This window comes from Taudactylus pleione, unplaced genomic scaffold (assembly GCF_031769625.1).
Source record: "Taudactylus pleione unplaced genomic scaffold, aTauple2 ptg000502l, whole genome shotgun sequence".
Lineage (NCBI taxonomy): Eukaryota > Metazoa > Chordata > Amphibia > Anura > Myobatrachidae > Taudactylus > Taudactylus pleione.
The window spans coordinates 1271124-1297917 of NW_028284904.1; the positions used below are offsets into that span (position 1 = coordinate 1271124).

Here is a 26794-nt window from a genome sequence, read left to right on the forward strand (position 1 = left end):
AGGAATAGGCTGAAGAAGTGGGCACATTGGAGGCAGGTGTTGTGGGAAAGGAATAGATTGAAGAGGTGGGCACCTTGGAGGTAGGTGTTGGAGAGGAATAGGCTGAAGAGGTGGGCAAGTTGGAAACAGGTGTTGGGGGAGAGGAATAGGCTAAAGAGGTGGACACGGAGGCAGGTGTTGGGGGAGAGGAATCGACTGAAGAGAGGCACGTTGGAGGCAGGTATTGTGGGAGAGAAGTAGGCTGAGAGGTGGGCACATTGGTAGCAGGTGTTGGGGGAGAGGTGGGCACATTGGAGGCAGATGTTGGGGAAGAGGAATAGCATGAATAGGTGGGCACGTTGGAGGCAGGTGTTGGGGTAGAGGAATAGACTGAAGAGGTGGGCACGTTGGAGGCAGGTATTGTGGGAGAGAAGTAGGCTGAGAGGTGGGCACATTAGTAGCAGGTGTTGGGGGAGAGGGAGCAGAGGTCGGTCAGAGGGGATGGGGACTGTAGAATGTAAAGTAGTGATTACCTTGAATGCGTCAGAATGGTAAAAGAAATATTGTACTGCACAAGACACACATTTCAGCTTTATTCTGCTAAGAAGCAAGGTTTATACAACAATTCATACAATATAACAAGGAAAGAAATGGCTGTACATAAATACACTATATCAAACAATCTGCATTAAAAAAATAATTTTTCTGAAGCATTTGCTAATCACATCCATCTGCATTGCAGCAATAAATAACAAAGTAGACGACTGGTTTCGGCTTTACACCTGCTTCTCTGAGCCATGGTCCGTCCGTTTCACCAACGCTTCCCGGGTATCTGACTGCCATTGCTGCACCAGATCTGTAGGGGTTTTACCATCCTAGAGAACAATGTGTAAGCAGTTAGTGACAAGGTTTTACTAATGATGGGCCAATGACATACTGTACATATACACGTACAACATGCATGTCAGACCCTAATTGTCATTGGCAAAGTTGATTTAGATATAGGCACGAGCGGGCCAATTCACTACGGATCACTATTGGGATTGCAGCTGCGATAACAGACTCCGGGCTGCTGTGAAAATATGCTAATGAATGCGATCGCAAAGCCCTTGCACAGCCAGCATAGAGACGCCCACTACCGCTATATCACATCCGTAATACCTTACAGTCCTGCGTATACATCAAGTAACATCGGCCCCTCACGCACAATTACATCAGGTCTGACCTTACTTAGAATTGCTAACCTCGTCGCACTCAAGCTGCGTATGCCGTCGCAGTGGCTAATTTATGCACGAGCATGCATCGGCATACAAACGGACAGGCACGCCTGCGTTTTCCGACCACTCCTACGTCACCACCCATGAATGCTGACCTCCTGTCCCTCTCTCTGCGATGGCTTTGTATCTGCGTATTGTGATCGCAGTGCGATAGCAATGCTAACTCACGCACGAGCACTGCAGGCGCAGTATGCACCATCGGCCGATCTGCGTCGCGGTTGCAATCTGTGATTAATCAGGCCCCAGGTTACCTATATTACTCACAGGGGTAGGGATGAGCAACTGGTGTTAATTGCTCAGAATAGAAATGGATTTGTTTGTCATAGGACATATATTTGTACAACCACCTCAATGAATACAGTATAGTTTATATACTATAGGTAGTGCTAGGTCCTTCCTGGTAATGACTGCAGGGGTGTGGTATAAAGGGTCGACAGTAAGAGGCTCGACAATGAATAGGTCAACACCAAATGGTTGACATACAATAGGTCGACAGGTACAAAAGGTCGACAGGTTCAAATGGTTGACACATGTTTTTTTAATTATTATCCAGACCCTAACCCTCCCCCTTGTGCCTAACCCTAACATCCCCCAAAGTGCCTAAACCTAACTGTAGCCCAACCGTAAGGTTGCACACACACAACGATTTTGTTACCAACGATTTTATGAACGATTTTCTGTCAGATTTTTTAATGTGTAATGAACGATTTTTTTGAACTACAAACGATTTTTGCATATTCCCTTAATGAAAATCGTTCAGTTGGTCAGTCTGACTGAACTACAAATGTGAATGCGCATGAACGATAATAGTTCATAGTTTTAACTCAGAAAGTGAATGATTTTTTCAACGATTGAACGATATCGATAATCGTTAAAAAAAATCGGTGTGTGTGTATGCACCTTTACCCTCCTCCTTGTGCTTAACCCTAACATTTCCCCAAGTGTCTAATCCTAACTGTAACCTAACCCTCCCCCTTGTGCCTAACCCTAACATTTCCCCAAGTGCCTAAACCTAACTGTAGCTTAACCCTCCCCCTTGTGCCTAATCCTAACATTTCCCCAAGTGTCTAAGCCTAACTGTAGCCTAACCCTCCCCCTTGTGCCTAACCCTAGCATTTCCCCAAGTGTCTAATCCTAACCATAACCTAACCCCCTCCCCCTTGTGCCTAACCCTAACATTTCCCCAAGTGTCTAAGCCTAACTGTAGCCTAACCCTCCCCCTTGTGCCTAACTAACATTTCCCCCAAGTGCCTAAACCTAACTGTAGCTTAACCCTCCCCTTGTGCCTAACCCTAACATTTCCCCAAGTGTCTAATCCTAACCGTAGCCTAACCCTCTCCCTTGTGCCTAACCCTAACATTTCCCCAAGTGTCTAATCCTAACCGTAGCCTAACCCTAACATTCCCCCTAGTGTCTAAGCCTAACTGTAACCTAACTCTCCCCCTTGTGCCTAACCCTAACATTTCCCCAAGTGCCTAAACCTAACTGTAGCTTAAGCCTCCCCCTTGTGCCTAACCCTAACATTTCCCCAAGTGTCTAAGCCTAACTGTAGCCTAACGCTCCCCCTTGTGCCTAACCCTAACATTTCCCCAAGTGTCTAATCCTAACCGTAACCTAACCCTCCCCCTTGTGCCTAACCCTAACATTTCCCCAAGTGTCTAAGCCTAACTGTAGCCTAACCCTCCCCCTTGTGCCTAAAACTAATCTTCCCCTCCGGCAGCCTAACTCTCCCCCAAGTGCCTAGCCCTAATAATAACCTCAACAATTTTGAAAAAGAAAATGTCAACCATTTTTTTTTGTGCCGACCATTTTAACCTGTCGATATTTTGACCCTGTCGACATATTGAGTGTCGACCATTTGGTGTCGACCTGTTCGTTGTTGACCTTACTGTCGACCTTTCAACGGTTTCCTGACTGCATATCATTTAATGGGCGGGATGCATGACGCATCGCATTTTGCATGTGATGCATCCCGCCACACATCGCATGCATGTCGGTGTAAAAACGCCAGTATGCATGAATGAAATTGCAGAGGACCGCTCTCCCAATAAGATCGGTCCTTTGCGAGAGAGGAACTCCCGGGTTTATGACCCTGAAGTCCCTCTGGTGTCCTTCTGCGCATATGCAGAATGACGCGCCGTGGGGGACACTGGATTGGATTTCTCTGAGTGAACTTTGCCCATAGGCTGTAGACAGCTTTTCTTCCCGAACCTTGGTGCATATGGGAAATGCAGTCAAACCTCCAAAAACGGCATTTCGGGGGTTGACCGCATAATAGTGCATCCCACCCAGTTGTCCAAAGCAGGAGTAGGCGACATGCCATACTCCAGCTGCTGTGAAACTAACATCCCAGCATGCCCTGTGACATGCTGAAACTGGGCATGCTTGAAAGTGTAGTTCCTCAGCAGCTGGAATGCCACGCGAGCGTAGACAGTACACTGGGGTCTTTCCTGCCGTTATAATGATGCAGCTGTAGAAGATACTTACTCCATTTTTTGTCATCATGTTAGCTCCGTGTATTATCAGCATTTTGATAATTTTGTACCGGTTAAGCCTGACCGCATCATGCAACGCAGTGTCACCTTCCTGTAACAATAAACAAAACAAAACCAATTGGTCTTAAACCCAGTATGGCCACTGCTAATTATTATCCTTTATACGCCGCTATATTATGTAACTACTGCTAATAAACACATGTCAGTAATTCCAGGGTTTCGTACAGCTGGGATGGATGGAAGCACAGCCTCTACTTCATACATATAGGGAACAGATAAACATTTGATGTATCCACATTCAGAATGCCGACACCAGAATGTCAACATGATTTGGATGTTGGGTCAACAAATATATTGATATAAAATTAGGTCAACATGGTTAATGTGATCAGAATTCTGACATTTAACATGTCGACACCAGAAAGTCGCCTTTTCTACTTCAGGGTCCATAGGGTATCCACAGGATACCTTGGGGTATAGGTGATGACGTCAGGCATCGGGCACCAAAGAGTTAAGTTTTCAGCCTCCCAGGATGCACTAGGGTCACCCCCTCCTATACCCCGCCCCTGAGCCAAGGCATCTCAGTTTCGTTGGTGCCCGGCTCGGAGTTGGATGCACCTGTTTAGAGGGGGGCTAAGGATAGCCCCTGAAGTTTTCTACAAGGCAGCTGTGGCTGCACATCTGGAGGTACAGCATGGACAGTCATTCTTGACGTCCATGCTGTCTTCCCTACACCCCCGCCGGTACCAGAACGCTGGTACTGATCCGGGGATGCTGGTAGGCATCTGGGGTCACAGCTAGCGGTGACCCCAGATGTTTGGGACCATGGGCGGATTTAAGGGGGACAGCAGGTAAGCAGCGGGGTCCCGCGTTGGGTCCCCGCTGGGACATGGTCCAGAGTCCCCAGGCAGGGGGCTCCCTGGGGACTGGCTGCAGCGTGGAGCCAGGTTACAGACCTGCGCTTCCACTACCCCCTGGGACAGCGGACCGCAGCTGAGCGGTAGCGCTACGGCGTCCCAGGGGTTAATTGCATGCCAGGGGAGCGCGCCTTCCCTTTACACAGCCGGCGCCTCCCCCGCTGCACACAGCCCTCTCTGCACCTGCCGATTGGCCCTGTGGCAGCTCTCCTCCCCCAGGCCAGCCTCCTCTCTGCTCCTCGGTGGCCATCTTTGCAGAAGCATGGTGAACGCTGCTGGAAGCTGCTGATCGGTGGCATCGTGGTCTGGGTCCCCCAGCATACCTCTCCTCCGTTGGAACAGGTCTGTGTATGCAGCGCTGTGTCCTACCAGGCTCTGTGTCTGCGTAGTTGAGGATCAGCGCTGATAGTGCAGGGATTAATTTCTTTGCATTGGATGTGACTGCTGCTAGCGTCTGCTGCCTGTACTTTCACTTTCTACAGTCAGTCTTTTCACTGTCCCTGCTGATAGTTTGGAGGAGTCTTTGGATTACGACTGTTCGGCTGAACAGACCGAGTTGATAGGCAATCTCTGGGATTCGGCCACTTACATTAATGAAGCGGCTTTAGATATCAGTACCCTGACTTCTCGGATTTCTTCGGCAGCTGTGGCGGCTCGTCGCACCTTATGGTTGCGATCTTGGAAGGCGGACGCTGATTCCAAAAAGGGCTTGGAAGCTTTGCCTTTTAATGGAGAATTCCTATTTGGTCCGGATCTGGACAAAATTGTAGCCACGCTGGCGGCAGCCAAATCGGCATGTCTCTCATCTGCTGCAGTTCCTTCCAGTTCAGGTACGTCTTCCTTTTAGCCTAACAGGGCCCAGGGTAGGCCTAAAGCACAGTCCTTTCCCCGACAGGCTGGCCCCAAGAAATCGGCCAAGCCCCGGAAGCAGGCCTGGAGTACCAGACGTTCGGCCCCTAAGTCCGATGACAAACCTGCGGCCTGACGGTCCGGGCCTCCCTTTGGGGGATCCCAAAGTGGGAGGCCGCCTGCTACGGTTCGCCCAGTGTTGGTCGGTAACCACGACAGTTGGGTTCACGAGGTGGTTTCTCACGGGTATGCCCTCTCCTTTCGACACAGGCCCCCGTCCCGATTCTTCACCACGGGTCTTCCATCAGACCGGAACAAAGCAACGGAACTGCGGAAGGTTTTGCACACTATGCTCCAGGCTGGAGTTATAGTGCCTGTTCCTTTCTCCCAGAGGGGCCTGGGTTTCTATTCCAATCTGTTTTTGGTGCAGAAACCCAATGGGTCGTACCGTCCGATCCTCAACCTCAAAGCACTCAACAAGTCATTGCGGGTGCCGAGGTTTCGGATGGAGATCCTACGGTCCATCATTCTGGCGCTGGAACCTGGGGATTACATGGTGTCGTTGGACATACAGGACGCCTACCTGCATGTCCCTATTTCGCGCCATCAACAGTTCCTCAGGTTTGCAATCCGCAACAATCACTTCCAGTTCCGGGCATTACCTTTTGGACTGGCGACAGCACCACGTGTGTTCACCAAAGTTATGGCGGTCATGGCGGTTTCCCTGCGGCTGCAGGGAGTCCGCATGTTGCCGTACCTAGACGACCTTCTGTTGGTAGCAGGATCTCCGGAGCTCCTTCTACACCATTTGCAGTACTGCAACGGCACAGCTGGTTGATAAACTGGCAAAAGTCCACTCTGATCCCGTCTCAGAGGATTCTGCACCTCGGAGCCTTGTTGGACTCCAGCCAGCAGAGGATCTTTGTGACGGGGGAAAAGATCTCTGCCTTGCAGTTGAGGGGGCGCAGTTGTCTGCAGAGTCGCCGTGTGTCTCTTCACTCGGCAATGAGGTTACTGGGCACGATGGTGTCAGTATTCGACATTTTCAATGCTCTCCAGCAGGCCCATCGGGTTCTCCAGGGTCATCCCGTGCAGGTCCAGTCGGACAACGCCACCACCGTGACCTACATAAATCGGCAAGGAGGAACCCGAAGTCGGGCGGCACTCTTAGAGGTGTCCCACATCCTGATCTGGGCGGAGCGCAATCTCCCGGCCATATCAGTGGTATTCATCCCGGGAGTCCTCAACTGGGAGGCAGACTTTCTCAGTCGCCAGGACGTTCATCCGGGAGAATGGTCTCTGCACCAGGACGTCTTTCATCTTCTGGTGCACAGGTGGGGTCTTCCAGAGATCAACCTCATGGCGTCACGGCACAACAACAAGTTGCCGGTGTACGGGTCTCGCACAAGAGACGAAAAGGCGTCTCTGGTGGATGCTCTGTCCGTCCAGTGGACGTTCCGGTTTGCTTATCTCTTTCCTCAGTTTTCCCTTCCACGGGTAATCCGGAAATTCAAACAGGAAGGAGGGACGCTCCTGTTTATAGCTCCCGCGTGGCCCAGACGGCACTGGTTCTCAGACCTTCAGGGTCTGTCCGTGGACATTCCTCTGCGGTTGCCGCTACGACCGGACCTACTGTCACAGGGTCCTTGTCTTCACCCGGACCTGACTCGGCTGTCTTTGACGGCGTGGCTGTTTAGACGGCCATGTTAAGGTCCAGGGGATTTTCCAGCTCTGTAGTACGTACTATGCTGAGAGCTCGGAAACAGTCTTCTGCAAGAATATACCATCGTGTGTGGCATACGTTCTTCCAATGGTGTCGACCGAGAGGTTATGCACCTCGGGAGTTCCGTCTGTCTAGAGTGCTAGCCTTCCTACAGGCGGGACTAGACCATGGGCTTCGCCTTGCTTCTTTGAAGGTGCAGGTATCTGCCCTGACTGTCTGGTTCCATCGTAGGATTGCTACAATCCCTGATATGCGCACCTTTATGCAAGGTGTTCGAATTCAGCCGCCATTTGTTCCACCGGTGGCGCCTTGGGATTTAGCTGTGGTCCTGAGGGCTCTCCAGGGACCGCCGTTTGAATCACTGGGCTCAGTGGATCTTAAATGGCTGACAGCTAAAACAATTTTCCTTCTGGCCATCGCTTCGGCCAGATGTGTTTCTGTTTTAGTGGCTCTCTTGTAGACCCCCTTTCTTGATTTTTCATGGGAACAGGGCGGTGCTGCGCACTCGTCCTGAATTTCTTCCCAAAGTTGTTTCCCGTTTTCATATCAACGAGGAAATAGTTGTGCCGGCTTTTAACTCACCTGACCTGTCAGTGGGTGAGGCCACTTTGGACGTTGTGCTGGCCTTAAGGATTTATGTTGACCGCACTTCTTCGTTTAGGAAGTCTGACGTCTTGTTTGTCCTCTATGGCTTCCGTAAAAAGGGTTGGCCTGCTTCAAAGCAAACTTTGGCAGGTTGGATCCGTATGGCAATTTCAGAAGCTTATCTTCATGAAGGCCTGCCGGTTCCATCATCTGTGAGGGCTCTTTCCACTAGGTCTGTGGGTCCTTCGTGGGCAGCTCGATGTGGTGCCTCTGCAGTCCTGATCTGCAAGGCTGCCACGTGGTCCTCTGTCCGTACCTTTGTGAGGTATTATGTGTTTGACACCTTTGCCTCTCAGGATGCTTCCTTCGGGCGGTGGATTCTCCTTTCAGCACAGGAGCGTCCCCACCCTTGAAGGATCCTGCTTTGGGACATCCCCAAGGTATCCTGTGGATACCCTATGGACCCTGAAGTAGAAAATATGAGATATGGTAAGAACTTACCTTTGTTATCTCTATTTCTACGAAGTCCATAGGGTTCCACAGGACTCCCACCCTGTCGCACCTGTGCTGCAGATGGGCTTTACTCTGGTCACCGGTTTTTCCGTCTCCCTCTGGAGAGAATGTGATTCTTGTGTGTGTCCAGATCTTTTTTCTCTCTTCCTTATCCTCCTCCGGCCTATGGCTTGGTACGTAACTGAGATGCCTTGGCTCGGGGGCGGGGTATAGGAGGGGGACCCTAGTGCATCCTGGGAGGCTGAAAACGTAACTCTATGGTGCCCTATGCCTGACGTCATCACCTATACCCCAAGGAATCCTGTGGAACCCTATGGACTTTGTAGAAATAGAGATAACAAAGGTAAGTTCTTACCATATCTCATATTTTTTTATTGTTAGGATTAGGCTGAAATAAGAAAAAAAAAACATATGTAGACATTCTGGTGTTGATATGTGTCGACATTTTAATGATGTCGACCTAATTGTATCTCAACATATATTGGTTGTCGACCCAACATCCATGTTGACATTATGACTGTCGACCAGTCATACCGCATCCAAACAATGCGATTGCCTTGTCTAAGAATATCAACTACAAGTCATTTTATAAATAGACAAACATTACATAAAGCCAGGGTTAATATTGCATTTAGTCAGATGGGTACTAATGAATGATTTGCTCTGGCAGAACAGTATTAAAAAAAAAATATATATATATATATATATATATATGTATATATATATATATAATTACCTACCCTGTCCTTGGAGTTTATATCCACTCCGGTGGCAATCAGATGTTCCACAATATCAGCCTGCCCGGTACGCGTAGCAACGTGTAGCGGAGTGCTGAGGACCTGCAAAGACGACCAGAAAAGCTCAGCTTCCGCTATTCACGTGAGAACGGATCAAATCAATCATTATTATTCTTATGAGACAGAATATGCTGAAAAAGCTGAGGTAATGTGTAAAGAAATATTGTATATTCTCTCAGGTACAATATGTATTATTGCTATGCCATTTTACACTGTACCAATCATCACAGTGGATGCAGCCAATTTTGTGCCAGCAATATTCAGGATAATGCAGTCTGCAAAAATAATGACTTAACTGAGTTATGAGGTACTTTATGCCTCATGTCTCCATGATGTCACCAGTTAATTGAATAGGCCGAGTTTGGGTCCAGCACACAAAATGGCTGCTGTCAGTACGTGGGTGCGACCTTTTAAAGGTGATCCCTCAAGGTGGTTGATATCGGACCCAACAGGAAATTAAGCAACACTAAAGTTGTGTATTTCTGTATCCCAGGCACAACTTTTACCTAATCCCATCCCAGAATATCCAGCAATACCCAGGTACATAGAACTGTTCCTCATCCCAAGGCATTCTCACTATTTGTTATTATTCATCTTTTATATGCTGTATACCTTATGTTTAATAGAAGGTTGACATTTAAAATAGAATAGTACTGAATTATGGTATTAGGGCTGCAGTGCTCTGTGCTAGTGTATCGTGGAGGAATATATACTAACAAAGGGCCTGATTCAGACCCGCTCGCAAGCGGGTCGATGGCCGGGCAGTGTGCACAGGCGGCGTGCGCGATCCCCGCAGCGAGTGAGACATTCACTCGCTCCGGCGGGGCTCGCTACAAACAGGGCGGCTGTTGATGTTGATCGACAGTTCGCCCCGTTTTGTAGGCGGGGTGGCTGTACAAAGGGAGGCGTTCCTGAAGGAACGCCTGCCGTTTGTGGGCGGCCCTACTGACATCACCAGTGATGTCAGTAGTGAGCTTCTTGCTCTATTTGAGCAGGAAGCTCACTGGGGCTTGCGGCAGACGAGACCCTACCACAAGGGTCTCATTGCAAGCCCGATGGTCGCGATAATCTCTCTGGCAGTCCCGGCAACATATTTGTTCTTCTTAGCACAGGATCTGTCGTATGATCGATCCTGTGCCTCACGCGCTCATTAAGGAAACCGTCATTGAAATGACTTGAATTGCCGCATGATGGATCGCATGAACAAAATAAACGTCACGATCTGCACACGATATGATGGGCTGCACATCTGATCATAAGATCCGATTATAGGAACTGCAGGAGCGCGCATCGGATCTGATCTTACTAATAAAATACACGATTTTCACAAGATCCATCATGTGACTCGTCGAAAATCGGGCAATCGGCCCGAAGTCGTGCAGGTGTATGGCCAGCATTAGAGAGACGGCAGGTAAAAATCATGTACCACCTAAAACACAGGTTCTCAAACTCGGCCCTCAGGACCCCCAAACAGTGCATGTTCTCCAGGTCTCCTCACAGAATCACAAGTGAAATAATTAGCTCCACCTGTGGATTTTTTAATATGTGTCAGTGAGTAATGACTACACCTGTGCACCTGCTGGGTGACCTGGAAAACGTGACCTGTGTGAGATCCTGAGCACCGAGTTTGAGAACCACTGACCTAGAATAACAGATGCATGGGATTTTGACATGGGAGCCCCCACCCCCAGCTGTGGACCCAGTAGCAGCTGCAACCCTGGCTACTATGGTAATTATTATGTCTTTGGTGATAAATCTAGTGTTGTAGCTGTTACCTTGTCTTTCAGATTGATATCAGCCCCATTCTGCTGCAGAAGCTGTATGATGTCCAGTTTGCCCCCGCGGCAGGCCCAGTGAATGGCCGTGCTGTCCAGCTACTCGGGGACAATGAAAATACAGTAAGCATATCAGTGATCCTTATTTTTATCATTCATTTATGCTTTATTGGATTTTACAATGCACATCATTTATTACATGTAATGGAAATGGGTTTGTATCATTGTTAATATTTAAAATTAAATACTTTACATCAAGAATGTACAAAGAATGAGAACTTTCCATGGGGGTTAGAATGGAAGAGTGGATTGGATGAAAGACATTGTGGCAATCAGATAATTAGATTTGTTTTATGAGCGAGTGAATGTAGGACACTACTTGTGTGCCCATCACCTACAACCATAGGAGGGCGCCATTTTGTGGGCGGAACGTTGTGGGCTTGTGTATTGTGAATGCAGCCAATCAAATCAGTAGGTACAAGTGACATCACTCAGTGCACAAAACAGCTGCCCCTCCTGTCTTGTGCATCATTGTAAGTTTTGGAAATGACATTCTGTGTAACTGCAGGATAAACAAGGCAGGTTTTTCACACAGAGTGAGTGCTACGCGCCTGGATAGGCGTTCTGACGTGGAAAAGGCGCAAAAACTCTGGCTGGTGCTTCCTTCATCGCTCAGGCATAGATTATGCCTTTGTAGATGTGCTTACAGGTTTTTGTCCTCTTTGCATGCGTGAGTTGGGGAGTTGTTTCTACCGTGTTAGTTTTGTCGTTTCATTGATCAAATACGTTTTTGCATACAAAAAAAAAAAGAATTATAATTTACAAAATTGGCGCAAATGGCAAGTAAGTGTCTGGGACGTGCGCCTGGTGTAAACCAGACATACACTACTGTAGCCAAATGGAGCTCATCTGTAGCTCTATATACGCCCGCATATACAGTACTCTATTTCTTGTGCGCCACTTCTGCATTCGTAATGTACGTTCATTCTGCGGCCAGCTCTGCAACAGTCCCAATACTTATATATATCCTGACAGGGATTCCAACATTGCTGGCGTTTCTGCAGCTGCCTAAAAGATGTCTGTGTCTGCCCTGTTATCACTGAGTCACCCTACAGTCTTACCCGGTCTCTAAAGTTGACAGAGGATCCACTGTCTATGAGTTTCTGGACGATTTCTATGTGACCCTCCATGGATGCCCTGTGGAGAGCTGTTCTCTTGAACTGCAACAAATAAATAGCCCTAATATAATACAGTCTTACCCCTTATCATGCAGGCACATCCTATCAATTCACTATGGCCTAGTGACATCACATATCACTGTTACTAGATAGATAGATAGATAGATAGATAGATAGATAGATAGATAGATAGATAGATATCACAGGTTCTCAAACTCGGTCCTCAGGACCCCAAACAGTGCATATTTTCCAGGTCTCCTCACAGAATCACAGGTGAAATAATTAGCTCCACATGTGGATCTTTTAAAATGTGTCAAGTAATGAGTACACATGTGCACCTGCTGGCTGACCTGCAAAACATGACCTGTGTGGGGGTCCTGAGGACCGAGTTTGAGAACCTCTGAGATAGATAGGTCTATCTATCTATCTCATATCTATCTATCTATCTCATATCTATCTATCTCTCTGTCTCACATCCTTCTTCTCTAGCACTTCAATGACACCTTCAGCTTCCCAGTTGTATTGTGTATGGAGAATTGTGTTGCTAATTGTTAAGCCGCATACACACTACACAATGTGTGTATGCAGCGATATCGTCATCGGCGGGGGTGCCGGCATCGGCAAGTGTATACACACTTGCCGATGCCGACCAGCGACAGACGATATCCCCAGATTGGGCTGCATGTACAGCCGACTGGGGTTATCGTAAACGACCAGCGGGAGCGCACATCGCTGGACATTTTTTGCATACACACTTGCCGATATTTTGAACAATATCGTTAAAATATTGGCTAGTGTGTACGCGGCATTACTTGTGCTCTGTTTATATTTTGGTTACTGTATGTATTTCGTATGTCTGTTATTGGCTATCCAAAACACGTGAGAGCCGGATAGCCAATGCTGTTTTTGAGATCCGGACATAACCGAGTAAAACTGAACCGCTCATCTCTAATATATAAATGTCTTATGTTGTGGGCGAGGCCATATCGCCACAGTGCAGCAGTGCAGACTTGTCACTTGTGAGTCCTCGGTCCGTAATCTCACCCGTACGTCAAAACCTGACATGTAATTTAATGAAGTTACAGCCGTCTATCCCAGAGACCTCAGTGTTTCTATTTATAAGCTGATAAATAATTGCAGAGATCTCACATGTGCGGATCGATTTACAGTCCGTCTGGTGGGTAATGTGCAGCGCTGGCGGGTTTTATCCATGTTGCCAGGGAATTAGACTGATAATCCCGAACGTTATTACATAATTCAACACAGAAACATATCTACGGCTCCATCTCAAGCTACAGAGTGAAATGCAGCGGACGGGCCAAGAAATGTTGTGATCTAAAACCCAAGATCCCCAGACCGTGTTGGCAAGCCTGGCTGCGTTTTCCTTTACATTCTTTTTTTAGACGCACCTCATCACAAGTGTCTGGAGAACCGCCATCCTCCAAGAACTTCTCAATTATATTCATCTTGCCTTCTACAGCAGCCTTCAGGTACACCTCTGGATCGATGGGCCCGGTCTATTAGGGACAGAAACCATATACATTGATTATTCATATGAAAATAAATCACCATCTTGCAAACTGTTCATTTATTTAGATGACAACTGCCCTAAAAGTAATAGACCGCAATTTGCGGTCACTGGGCCTGATTCAGCAAGGATCGCATTACGCACGCAGTCTCACTGCAGAGATATGCTAATGATTTCAATCGCAATTCCATCGCAGCACAACATAAGGACGCCCCCTTTTTACACACATCTGTAATACTTAGCAAGACTACGAAACCATCAGTAACATCGAGCACCATCGCAGCCTCACGCACACTTGCACATGGTCTGACCGTACTCAGGAATTGCTAACCTCATCGCACGCAGTGACAGCCCACTGACACTAATCTGGCAAGAGAATCACTAGATTTAAAGCAGCAATTCGTTTTCAGTCAAATCTAGGTTGGTTTCGCCTCAAAACTAATTACCGCTTTAAATAAATAGGCGATCTCGCCAGAATAGCGCCAATGCACAGCAATCGCAGGCTATTAAGTTTGGGCTGTGATTTCATCCTGCATTTACCTCTATAGTGGCAAGCATGCATCTGTGCATGTGCACAGCCTGTTTCCTGGACCTCCGCAGGACGAGTTTGCGTATTTTACGCTATGCAAACTGGCGTATGTCCAACCCTGCATCCTTTCTACATATAACATTAAAGAACTGAATAGCTTTATTTTCTGTACTGTCCATAGTAAAAGACTTATGGGTAAATAAATTCCAGAACTCCTAAATAAAGGTTACACATACTCTATAAATGCGGTCACTATAACATTTACTACTGGCACAAACTTGTCATTTCTACAAATCTCTTACTTTGTCTGCCGAGAAGTGCACTATCTGCTCCCCTGTTGTACTCTTAGGGGTATATTTAATAAAGTGTGGGTTTATAGCAGTGGAGATGTTGCCCTTAGCAACCTATCAGATTTTAGCTATTATTTTCTAGAAGTTCTAGATAAATGATGGGTAGAATCTGATTGGTTGCTATGGGCAACATCTCCACTTCTAAAGACTCTCACTTTAGTAAATATACCCCTTATAATGAGGAAATAGAGGAGACAGAATAAGGAGCACTGATGTACAGTGAGGGAGTAGGGGAGACAGAATAAGGAGCACTGATGTACAGTGAGGGAGTAGGGGAGACAGGATAAGGAGCACTGATGTACAGGGAGGGAGTAGGGGAGACAGGATAAGGAGCACTGATGTACAGGGAGGGAGTAGGGGAGACAGGATAAGGAGCACTGATGTACAGTGAGGGAGTAGGGGAGACAGAGTAAGGAGCACTGATGTACAGGGAGGGAGTAGAGGAGACAGAATAAGGAGCACTGATGTACAGTGAGGGAGTAGGGGAGACAGAATAAGGAGCACTGATGTACAGTGAGGGAGTAGGGGAGACAGGATAAGGAGCACTGATGTACAGGGAGGGAGTAGGGGAGACAGAATAAGGAGCACTGATGTACAGTGATGGAGTAGGGGAGACAGAATAAGGAGCACTGATGTACAGTGAGGGAGTAGGGGAGACAGGATAAGGAGCACTGATGTACAGGGAGGGAGTAGGGGAGACAGGATAAGAAGCACTGATGTACAGGGAGGGAGTAGGGGAGACAGGATAAGGAGCACTGATGTACAGTGAGGGAGTAGGGGAGACAGAATAAGGAGCACTGATGTACAGTGAGGGAGTAGGGGAGACAGGATAAGGAGCACTGATGTGCAGGGAGGGAGTAGGGGAGACAGGATAAGGAGCACTGATGTACAGTGAGGGAGTAGGGGAGACAGGATAAGGAGCACTGATGTACAGTGAGGGAGTAGAGGAGACAGGATAAGGAGCACTGATGTACAGTGAGGGAGTAGGAGAGACAGAATAAGGAGCACTGATGTACAGTGAGGGAGTAGGGGAGACAGGATAAGGAGCACTGATGTACAGTGAGGGAGTAGGGGGAGACAGGATAAGGAGCACTGATGTACAGGGAGGGAGTAGGGGAGACAGGATAAGGAGCACTGATGTACAGGGAGGGAGTAGGGGAGACAGGATAAGGAGCACTGATGTACAGTGAGGGAGTAGGGGAGACAGGATAAGGAGCACTGATGTACAGTGAGGGAGTAGAGGAGACAGGATAAGGAGCACTGATGTACAGTGAGGGAGTAGAGGAGACAGAATAAGGAGCACTGATGTACAGTGAGGGAGTAGAGGATACAGAATAAGGAGCACTGATGTACAGGGAGGGAGTAGAGGAGACAGAATAAGGAGCACTGATGTACAGTGAGGGAGTAGGGGAGACAGGATAAGGAGCACTGATGTACAGTGAGGGAGTAGGGGAGACAGAATAAGGAGCACTGATGTACAGTGAGGGAGTAGGGGAGACAGAATAAGGAGCACTGATATATAGGACCGTAGTCAATTAGCGGCGAAAAGTCTGAATCAGCAGAAAAGTATCGCAGATGACGTAATTTCGGCAGGCGGAAAAGTATCGCCGTACTCAATTGCAAAGACTTTTCACATTCGCAGAAAGTCAATGCAATGTAATAGGCAAAAAAGATTCGCCTATGAATAGCAGGCATACAAAAGTGCAGAATTGCGGTTTTGGGGTGCAGACTTCAGGAAACCCCCCTTGCACCCTTGGGACAGGCCCCCAAAGATAAGCTGTGTAAAAAAAAAAAAAAATACTTTCGAAAGCCCCCAAAAAAGTACTTTCATTTTGGGGCGAAAAAGTGGAAAGTTGGGGGTCAAACTTAAAAACTAGTGAAATAGACTTTGGGGGGGTCTCCAAGTATGGGGGAGGTGTTTTTTGGATTGCAGGTGCTTGCTGAAGGTGCGTTTTTTTAATTTTTTAAAACTTCACTTTTGCGATTTAAAACCATGCTTGCACCCATTTCCAAGTACCCCAAATTTGACAGGACTATTTATTTTCTCCAAAAAAAACCTGCTTAATGCTATTCTTCACCACTTCTGCAAAGATACTAATTAGAGGCAATTGACAGCACTTAAGTACCCAAAATAGCTACAGGGGGACTATTCGGGGACATCTATATTGATCCCCAAAGTTAGTGCAGCCTTTAGGGTGTGTCATGGTGATTTCCCCATTTTTTTACAGCACTTTTCGCCTGTTTATGAGTATCGCCGGGACGCGTTTTCACATCCTTTGGAATTGAATAGGGCGAATAGCGGGGGCGCTCCCGGTAGGTTTCCGCGTCCAAAACACGCGATGTAGGCGGAAACTAGATTCCGCTCGTCGGCTGCGAAAATATTGCGGCTAATTGAATACGGCCCATAGTTTGAAAGTTGGGGAGACAGAATAAGGTTCACTGATGTACAGTACAGATGGGGCATTGGGAAGACAGTATTTGTGGTACAGGACACAGTAGGTACTAGAACCTATCAAGAGACAAAGGTTGGCCGTGATATCTTAGCATCAATGTGTCATTAAAACATCTTAATAGGCTTAGTAGTGTCTATCACCTACTACATGGGTCTTCATTGTCTTATTAATATCACTGACTTGGATTGGCTTCTGTGCTTTGGCCCATCATCTAATTCTATCCAAGTAACCAGTATTAAATTGTAAGCTCTACAGTCCTAGAGATTGCTTTAACTAGAAATATCAGTATTCCCTATATGTGTTGATGGAAGGGACAAGCGGATGCACCTTTGTATAATCCATTCTCCTACCGCCTGATCACAGCGTGGAACACTCTCCTGCCACGTAACGTTAAGCGCTGACTGATCTCACACTTACAATCTCCTCCGGTTCTGGCTCTGGGGGCGGAGCCACCACCTGCGACATCCTTTTCTTCCGCTCTTGTCTCCTTTTGCGTATCTCTATGAGATTCTGGATCCCACCGACATCTACAATCTCCTTTCGCAAATCCACCGAGGTCTTCCTCACCCGCTCATCGCCCTGCGGATGTATACACGGCCTGTGAGAGTGAATATGTAGCCGGGGCTTACTCTGTAACTATGTATTTGCAGATCTGACAGTCAGTACAAGGGTGGGGAATACTGGGAGGAACATAACAGGAAAGGGTTTTACATATATTTTTATAACAGCGATATTACGTGTTTTTAAATGGTAGTGTTTGTAATTAAACGCAAAGCGAATACAGTCATTTTGTGGACTTAGAATGCACCCTGTGGGGGGGGAATTCACTTCATAGTAATGTGCTGACTGCACAATTCATAGCTATGAGGGAGATGTAACAAACCTACCTAAGAGTATAGGTGGGGAAGTTGCCCATAGCAACCAAAGTAGCTTCTTGCTATAATTTTATAAACTGTAACTGATAAAAAAACATCTAGATGCTGATTGGTTACTATGGGTAACCTCTCAACTTGTCCTCTATATAATTTTTTTTATACACCCCCTTCCCCTCCTATGTGTATTACTGTAGAAAATGTAAGATACTGGTTGTCGCTATGAATTGAATTCAGTTATTAAGTGATATCACTGAGAATGCACTTTATTCATCCTCTAAGAGGTAAATTTACTAAAGTTCAGGTTTTTAGAAGTGGAGATGTTGCCCATAGCAACCAATCAGATTCTAGCTATTATCTTCTAGAAGGTGCTAGATAAGTGTTAAGTAATCTGATTGGTTGTTATGGGCATCTCGCAACATATTAATTCGGGACCAATGAGTCACTAGAGAGGCTTTCCCTATCAATTAATTAGCAATAATTGGGGTACTTGTGTACTTTACAGACTCATTGCAGAGAGAACCGAAGTGTCCTACACTCATTATTATTATCAGTCATGGTAATGTCTAAATCCCCTTCACGGAGAGGACCCTGACGTCATCAGCCAGTGTCCAGCGTCATTCCCAGTGTCCAGCATCATTCCCTACCATCCAAGTGGGCAAAGAGGAGCAATATAACCTTGTAGCGAGCCACTGAGCCCGAAGCGTGGCGAACACAGCGAGCCTGCGAGGGGACAACTTTCTTCTTTAGGTGGGGACCACTTTTGGTACTTGTGTACGTAAAGTACACAAGTACCATTTAAAACATTCATTGGGTTCGCTCTGCAATGAGTCCGTAAAGTACACAAGTACCATAATTGGCAATACTGAGGGAAAGTCATGGTCACTGGCTCCCAGTTAATGAATAAGCTGCATTCACATGAATATTGCCCCAATAATCTGTTTAATTTATATGCAAGGTGCACACAGTCATTACAGAGGTCCCATTTATTTGAAGATTCCCAACTTACAGTGTCAAACTAAGCAGGATTTAGTTTTTATTAAAAGATTTTAAAATAATAGTCAGTCTGAGAAGTTAGGCTGGCCATACACTGCGCAGCCGAGATGGACAAGGCCCAGGGAAGGAATGGCGACACGATCATTTGGAGCTGCTTCAGGTTCTATACAAAAAGATCATTTCATTGGCTGATCTGGACAATCGTTGTGTATCGCCAGCTTTTGTTTTGAATATTTTAAATCGCAGTAGAAAGAAATACTAAACGGTAGCGAATAAAAATGGCCATGGATTAGCGTGTTTATCCATCATAGCAAAAGAAATATATGGATTTTAAAACCGTTACCTTCAAATTGCCAATGCTTCGATTAACTGGGGGCTTGAAGCTCTCCTCGTTGAATCCGTTGCACTCCATGTCAATCACACCAATCTTGCGAAAACGAGGTTTCGTCATCTGTATTAAAATAATTTCAGACATGTTAAATTGTTTGTGAATAGCTGGTGTACAGCGCCAGATATCTTCCTTTTATATTCTTTCAGTGATTACTGTGATACAATACTAAGCCAAGTATAATCTTGTGAGACTATTGATAGTAGATCGATCATCGTCGTTTTGTGAAAGGCGGCACTGTGCAGCGGCAGGCAGTAAGGGTTACAGCTGGTGCAAACTACAAATCACACATAAAAACAGAACGAGGGCCTGAATCAGAGATGTACGCTAACCCGATGGTTAGCGCACATCTCCGATAGTTAGAAGACTGCGCATGTGCAGGCTGTATACTGCGCATGTGCTGCCCTCCATCTGCGGCTGCACTCGCAGTGCCTCCCAGCCGCAGCCTGATTGACAGGCTGCAGCGTTTTGGAAGCGTAGAAGGGGGGACGTTCCTGGGCCGCGTTCCCGGAAACGGGGTCGCGTCGCCTCCGTTTTCCAAAGAGGGACGAGGCCAGGGTCTGTATTTGTGTATGCAGATTTCCTGGCTCGCAAGCTGCCAGGACCCGGTCAGGCTGCGGTAAGCTTCAGCTACCGCAGCCTGGCCAAAGGGGAAACCATCGCGGTTGCGATAGTGGTCGCAAGGCTGGGATCGCAGATGCAGCAATATACATATATCCTGCAATATAAGCATTTATACAGTAATATAGTAAAAAAAAATGTGTTAAGCAATTTCGTGGTCTATAAACCTTTGGATAATTTACAAACGTTTTAATGCGGTTTGGTAGTCACGTTACCCTATGGAAGGTGATGTTCTGTATCAGATTACTGGGAATTTGCATCTGTTTTATATGATACTATGAGTTTGACACCCTGTTCATCCATATTCTGTCTGTGCCCCAATAAATTATTGGTGTTTGTTTTGTGAAACCCAATAATGCTGCTTAAACATCCCTAACATTTAATTTATAAATATTACATATGTTAGCACTCAAAGGACTTTTTGCAAATAGTATTGACGGTGTATTAACACCTAATCACCAATCAGTATCCTTCTGCGGTCAACGTTTCATTTTTATTACAAAAATTTGTTCAGATGTTCCCTACACATTCACTGAGATGTAAGGAGGTATATACTGTATACTGTGATTTCTTACTAACCTTTTTACTCATCCATATACATATACTGCACATACAGGATAAATATATTAAGTGCGTTCTGAGTTTATAAGTCACATCGATTATTAAGGTGTTTTATTCTATTTTATTTGCAATGACCAATGTTTTTATACATTTTAAATTAGTTTTAGTATTTAAAATATAATAATAATATTTATTCCATTGATATTTTAGTGTAGGGTTCCTCCACATCATTTCACAAAACATCTGTTGTTTTCATAAAAAGTGTTGTATATTTTGCTAATCGAGAGTCTGTTTCAGAGTTGGGAGCAAATTAAAAAGACAAACAAAAACAAACGCAATTTGCACCTTGGGAAAACCATGTTGCACCGCAGTTGGAGTAGATTCAAAATGTGCCAAGAGATTTCAAGATTTATTCTAAATTTCAAGGTAAAAAACTCAGGTGCCCAATATTTGTTCGCTAAATGTAAAAGCAGACTGTATTTTCTCTGCATGCACAAAAAAAAAAAAAAAAATGATAATTACAGATGCACCCTTTGCATTGCAGCATGGTTTGTCCCAAGAGCAAACTCTTCCTTTTTTTGCACTTTTTTTTTTATTTGCTTCTAAATCTGAATCAGGCCCTGAATGACTAGATAAGGATTTCCTCCTGCATTAGCAACTTGGGACGTGCATAGAACACTCACCTCATTTTCAAGTTCCAGCTTCTGGTCAATGATCTCCGTGGCCCATTTCACCTCGTCTTCCATCTCCAGTTCCATATTCTAAACCGTGGCTGAAAAACAGGACGTGGCGGACGCTGGGAATAAAATCCGGATGGGGTATTGTGCGTCCTGTAGGCTGCAGGGAGCTGTGTTGGTAATGGAAGGCTGATGAGTCTGTAATGTGGAGCTATCCATCTCACTCCCAATTCACTCAGGGCTTTATAGCCAGCAGCGAGGGCAGCTCCACCCACCTCTCTTTCAGAAGTTCCAGGGCCCACCATTCTAAACAAACAGGTGTAGGCCCCATGCACATGACCTGAGAGGCTGCAGCATGAGCTCATCCTAGCACATTATGTCATGTCTCCCTCCCTGACCTTAGGTCACCCCCTCCTCAAACTGTCAGAAACTCCTAAAGTGCCTCCTGTCATGATATTACCAGGAACGTCCTCCCTTGATAAATAGTTATGTTACTGGTTGTCCTGAGCCGCAGACGTTCATGGAAGTCGTTCTCAGAAGGCGTTTCTCATGTCTAGGTCCATTGTGAAGGGTATCTATTTTATCCCCTGCTGTAGGACACTTTTGCTGGTTGCACACGCTGACAGTCGGCCTATTATTGAAGTGCGTGTGGTCAGAAAAATGGTCCCAGCGCGCTTTCCGTTTATTTTCTTTTACTTTAAAGAGATACAGATACCGAGGGATGATGGCGCAGAGTTGAACGCTAGTCCGTTTACAGAACGTGTTTTGCTTTTTTTTTTTTCCGCTCTGCGCATTGCTCCAATCGTACAAACACTCCAGGCAACGCAAAGTTGCGAGCAAACCAAAAACACAGGGATAGATGTACTAAGCCTTGGAGGGCGATAAAGTGGATGGGGATAAAGTACCAACCAAACAGCTCCTAACTCATTTTCCAAACACAGACTGTAACTTGACAGGAGCTGATTGGTTGGTACTTTATCAAATTTATCTCTCTACAAGACTTAGAACATAGACCCCATAATCTCTTGCGACTGAATGGGGTGTAACAGGGTCTTAATGGGGGTTCTTATGTTGGCTAAGTTCAGCAAATTCATGTCGAGAGCATTGAAGTATTGCGCGAACACATAAAAATGCATGTTGTGAGGCAGATATTTGGCACCTAATATAGGACTGGTGCGCACTGAGGGTCTCATTCAGACACGCTCGCAAGCGGGTCGATGTTTGGCTCTGCGCATGCGCAAGCCCCGGAGCGAGAGAGAAATTCTCTCGCTCTGGGGCTCACTACAAAAGGGCCGGCTGTCGATGTTGATCGACAGCTCGCCCCGTTTGGTAGGCGTGGCGGTGGGGGTGGTTTCACAAACGGAGGCGTTCCCAAGCGAACGCTTGCCGTTTGTGGGCGGCCCCATTGACATCACCAGTGATGTCAGTGGGAGAGCTTCCGGCTGTATTAGAGCCGGAAGCTCTCTGGGGCTTGCGGCAGATGAGACCCTACCACAAGGGTCTCATCGCAAGCCCCGATGTTCGCGATGGTCTTGAACATCGCGACCATCATCCTGGCCACTCGCTCAAGCTGTGGGTGGTAACCCACAGCCTAGCGAGCGGCCAGGATGCTGGATCATTTTTTAGATGCGGCCGCCCTCATTCAGAGCGAGTGCTCACATTTTGCGAGCGCCTCTGAATGAGGTCCTGATGGCGATGCACAGAGATTAGTACAATGCTGGCGTAATTATGGTCAATGTGTGTTCAATTGTGTATCAGCCCCAGAATGAGCAAGAAAACTGAAATACAGTTCATTTGACAAACCTAGACAATGTGATAAAGTCAGTACACAAGTACGTTGCTATATGTGCTGTTTGTGACCAGACGGATGGTGGACAAAAACAAGCACTTGTGCAATGTTTGTACTTAATCACAAGGTCTATTTGTAAAGACCGAACGCATAAGAGCAACAGCCAGTATCCCATACTGCCGATAATAAAACTTATTATAGATGTGTAACCTGCAACACAGTCCCATTGAGGACATGAATTACACAGAGGCAATGGTCTCTGTTAAGGTGACTCGACCTACGAGAGTATTCCTACTTTGCCATTCTAGAGAAGAGTGCGTTGAGTTTTTAATCTGTAATATAAAAAAAATTGGCACTTTGGTGGGCTCAGTTTCAAACCAAAGTAGATATCTAAAACCCCAGAGTGAAACTTTATATGGGGAGCTTGAAGATAAAATACATTGTTCAGTGTCACATTAACATTCAGCTGCATTCTGCTAAAAAAAATAATTAAATGTAATGTATTAAATGTTTCCTACATCCAGGTCAGACAGCTGAAGCCATCTCCCACTTATTTAGGACAGTGGACCTCATTCAGAGTCGGTCGTAAGCGGCCGCTCGGTCGTACGCCTAATGATCGAGAATTAGGAAAAAAAAAACGATCGCACGGCCAGGCGATCGCAACCAAAGTGACACCCATACATGAACAAAGCACCTCCTCCAGCTAACGAGTGATAGCAGTTAGCGATCGAGTCGTTCGTTGTCAGTCGCTGTATGTTAATTTTCTTCTGCTGGTTGCGGCCGCTTGTGTTGTGTGCAAATTACATAAAAAATTAACAAAAAAAACGCATAGAATAAGCCATCCCCATGAAATATATTCATTCTTATTATTCTCTAATGCAAACGCAACTGAATCAATTACAAGCCAATTAGCAGTGTTATTAGCAACAGCAAACTATTATTAGCTGCTTGCATTGTGTGGCACAAAATAGAAACATCAAACATAACATCAGTCACATTCGATAGTATCGATTGTACTCTGGGGCTTGAGAGAGCACATACCCAACCTCAAGCTGTACGATCAGCCAGGCCTCTAACCTGCTCGCAGAGTGACGTTTTACTACTTCCGGCCTTCTATGTTGGTCGTAGCAGGAAATTTATGTACGCCCTGTAAACTGTGAGGAACGCCTGCGTTTTTAGACCACCACCCCCGTCAACACCCACAAACGGCCTTTCATGTGAATCAACTCTCGGAAGCCGAACGATCTACAGCATTTTGGATCACAAAGTCTCGTACACACATGCGCACAACTAACCGTACGCATGCGTGGTTTGGAAACATCAGATGTGTACAACCGAGCGGCCGCTTACGACCGACTCTGAATGAGGTCCAGTGTCCTAATGGTACAGAACAAACAACAACAATTTCAGTCAGGTAAGCTGCTGTGACAACACTGCCCATACCACATAATGATTACGTGCTAGGGGCACTGATGTCACAGCGGCTTAACTGACTGAAAATTTGTCATAATCCATATTTGCAGAGCATGTTTGATAGATCAAAAAAGCTCTTCACTGTTAACATGACAGCCTACTGCTTAGAGCTAAAGGAGAGGACCATGGACTTATTTAGTTACATATAAATACTTCAGTTATTTCAGGTATACGATTAAGAGTCAAACACAGCCTATAACCAATTCTCAACTATAATAATGCTGCTGCCCAGTAATTACTCTACACTGCCTTATGAAAATGACAAATAGAAAAAAGGACACTGCTAGTTTTTGCGCTGAACAGTGCATCACCTGGCCTCATATAAAAATTTGAGTAGGGGCCCAGAGATCTGGATGTAGCCCCCCTGATCCCCTGCTCTGCTGTGAAAAAAAAAGAGAAGGGCCATGGGGCATTTTAACTAGTGGGCATGGGAGGGTTATCTATGGCCTTAGAAGATGAGGGGACCCCAGTATTGCTGTGACCGCCTCACTTCCGGGCGCAAGCTCTGCAACCTCGGTACTTCAACCACACATGCTAGTCCTAGCTGTCATTGATTTTCAGCGCTAAAAGCTGCGATTGCGGTGCCAGAAAATGGATGTACTGCATGATCTACATTATGGGCCATATTCAATATGGGGCAAAAAGTCCGTTATCGGCGATAATTTATCGCTGATGACGTCATTTTCGCCTATTTCAATTATCCCCATATTCAATTACATTGACTTTTCGCGGGTGTGAAAAGTCAATTAAAAAAAATCGGGGATAATTTTTCAGCGGCCTTTAGCTGGCGAAAAAAAATGGCGAATTGGGGTTTAGGGGTGCAGGCTTAAAAAAAAAAAAAATAGCCTGCACCCTTGGGAATGGCCCCTACAAATGATCTGTGTAAAAAAAAAATAGGGACACCCCAAAAAAATTACTTTTTTAATTTTGGGGTTAAAAAAAAACGGGGACAAACTTTTAAAGTACCGAAATTAATTTAAGTAGGGTTCCCAAGTATGTGGCAGGTGCATATTTGCAGAATTTTGAAAATTAACTTTAGGGATTTACAAATATGCTTGCACCCATTTACATGTACCCCAAATTTGATGGCCATAGTTTTTTTTTTTTTTTTTTTTTAAATCTAAGTGCTATTCTTCACCCCTTCTTCATAGCCGCAATTATGCACCTGCCGCGGCTATTACAAACCCCGACTTCCTTCAGCAGGCAAAAATGGGGGTACCCATAGTGATCCCCCATGTCTAGACATCTTTAGGGGGGTCCCAGGAACAATTCCCGAAAATGCCAGTTTTTTGGCGAAACTTACCTTTCCGCCGGCTCCAGTTTTCGTTGATTCCTAATTGAATACGGGGATAAAGCGGGCACGCGCCTGATACTTTATCCCCGGAAAACCTGTGATGTGGAGTGAAAAGTCCAACACGAACTTTTTGCTCCAAATTGACTGCCCCCCTAAGTGTTAATAGGAAAAAAAATAACTGAAGCAAATAAAAGTTTGCTCTGAAGCAGGGGCTGCCTGGGAAGGTGGAACAGGGGTTTGGGAGGATGTGTGCAGGGATATGGGAGTGGGCGCAAGAATGTAGAGGGGGGGGGTTGTGTGCTATCTCCACTGTCTCTTCATGGCCCCATACTGTATATAGAGTCCATACCTAACTCATACCATGTATTTCCGCCTTGAATGTGTCTGTGGGAATGACTGTTTTACTATTTGGGAAATGTATGGTCATTCGATCCACCAGTATTTGCATTCATTAGAAGCTGCCATACTGGATTATCTGCCCAGGTAAAATGCAATGTTCTCTTATGCAGCAATCAAGCCGTGTTTACTAATCCTCAAGCAATATCGGTATGACTTTCCTTTAAAGGTTTTTATCACAATTTTGTAAGGAAATATATTTTAAAAGTAATTACAGGGATGAAACATACAGAAGAGGTTAAGGGCCTGATTCAGAGCCGCTCGTAAGCGGCCGCTCGTTCGTTCCGAGCGATGTTTGCCCAACTGCGCATGCGTACGGATCGTAATACGCATGCGCGAACCAGTCAGTGCGGCTGAAAATCGTTTGTTCGCTAAATAGCGAATGCCTGCTATTTTGAGTGACAGGAGGAGGCGTATGTGGGTGGTAACAGGGGAAGGTCATACTTACCTACCTTTTATCATCTCTTCCCGGGAGAAGCCCGGGTAAGAGAAGCAGCAGGGCGCCGATGGGGGCGGTGCCTAATGATTCGCGTCATTAAGCCCGCCCCCTCGCAGCAAAACTGCCGCGATTGGGTAAAATTTACATAGGGGGCGTGGCCAAGTGCTGTGATTCATGCAGAATCACATCTTAAGCCCTGCCCCCTTCACGGAGACCCGCGATCGCCGCGGGTATTCTCATTCTGCCCACTTCACTAGGAAGTGGGCAGAATGCGGGAGAAATGCCTACCCTTCCGGGGGTGCGGGGGGTTACCAGAAAAATCGGGAGCCGCGAAAACCAG

The 26794-nt window shown here is 46.1% G+C and overlaps 1 protein-coding gene across 1 annotated transcript; it reads right to left on the reverse strand.

Annotated features, from left to right (window-relative positions):
* Positions 1-557: 557 nt before the first annotated feature.
* ANKRD2 (ankyrin repeat domain 2) lies at positions 558-21294 on the reverse strand. The gene is made up of 9 exons (XM_088449958.1): positions 21070-21294; positions 19160-19267; positions 17366-17527; positions 13498-13605; positions 12032-12130; positions 10911-11009; positions 9079-9177; positions 3744-3842; positions 558-854 (listed from the first exon to the last, which is right to left on the reverse strand). The coding sequence occupies exons 1-9, from the start codon at positions 21142-21144 to the stop codon at positions 756-758; spliced, it is 948 nt and encodes a 315-aa protein (XP_088306084.1). The 5' UTR covers positions 21145-21294; the 3' UTR covers positions 558-755.
* Between the last annotated feature and the right edge of the window lie 5500 nt (positions 21295-26794).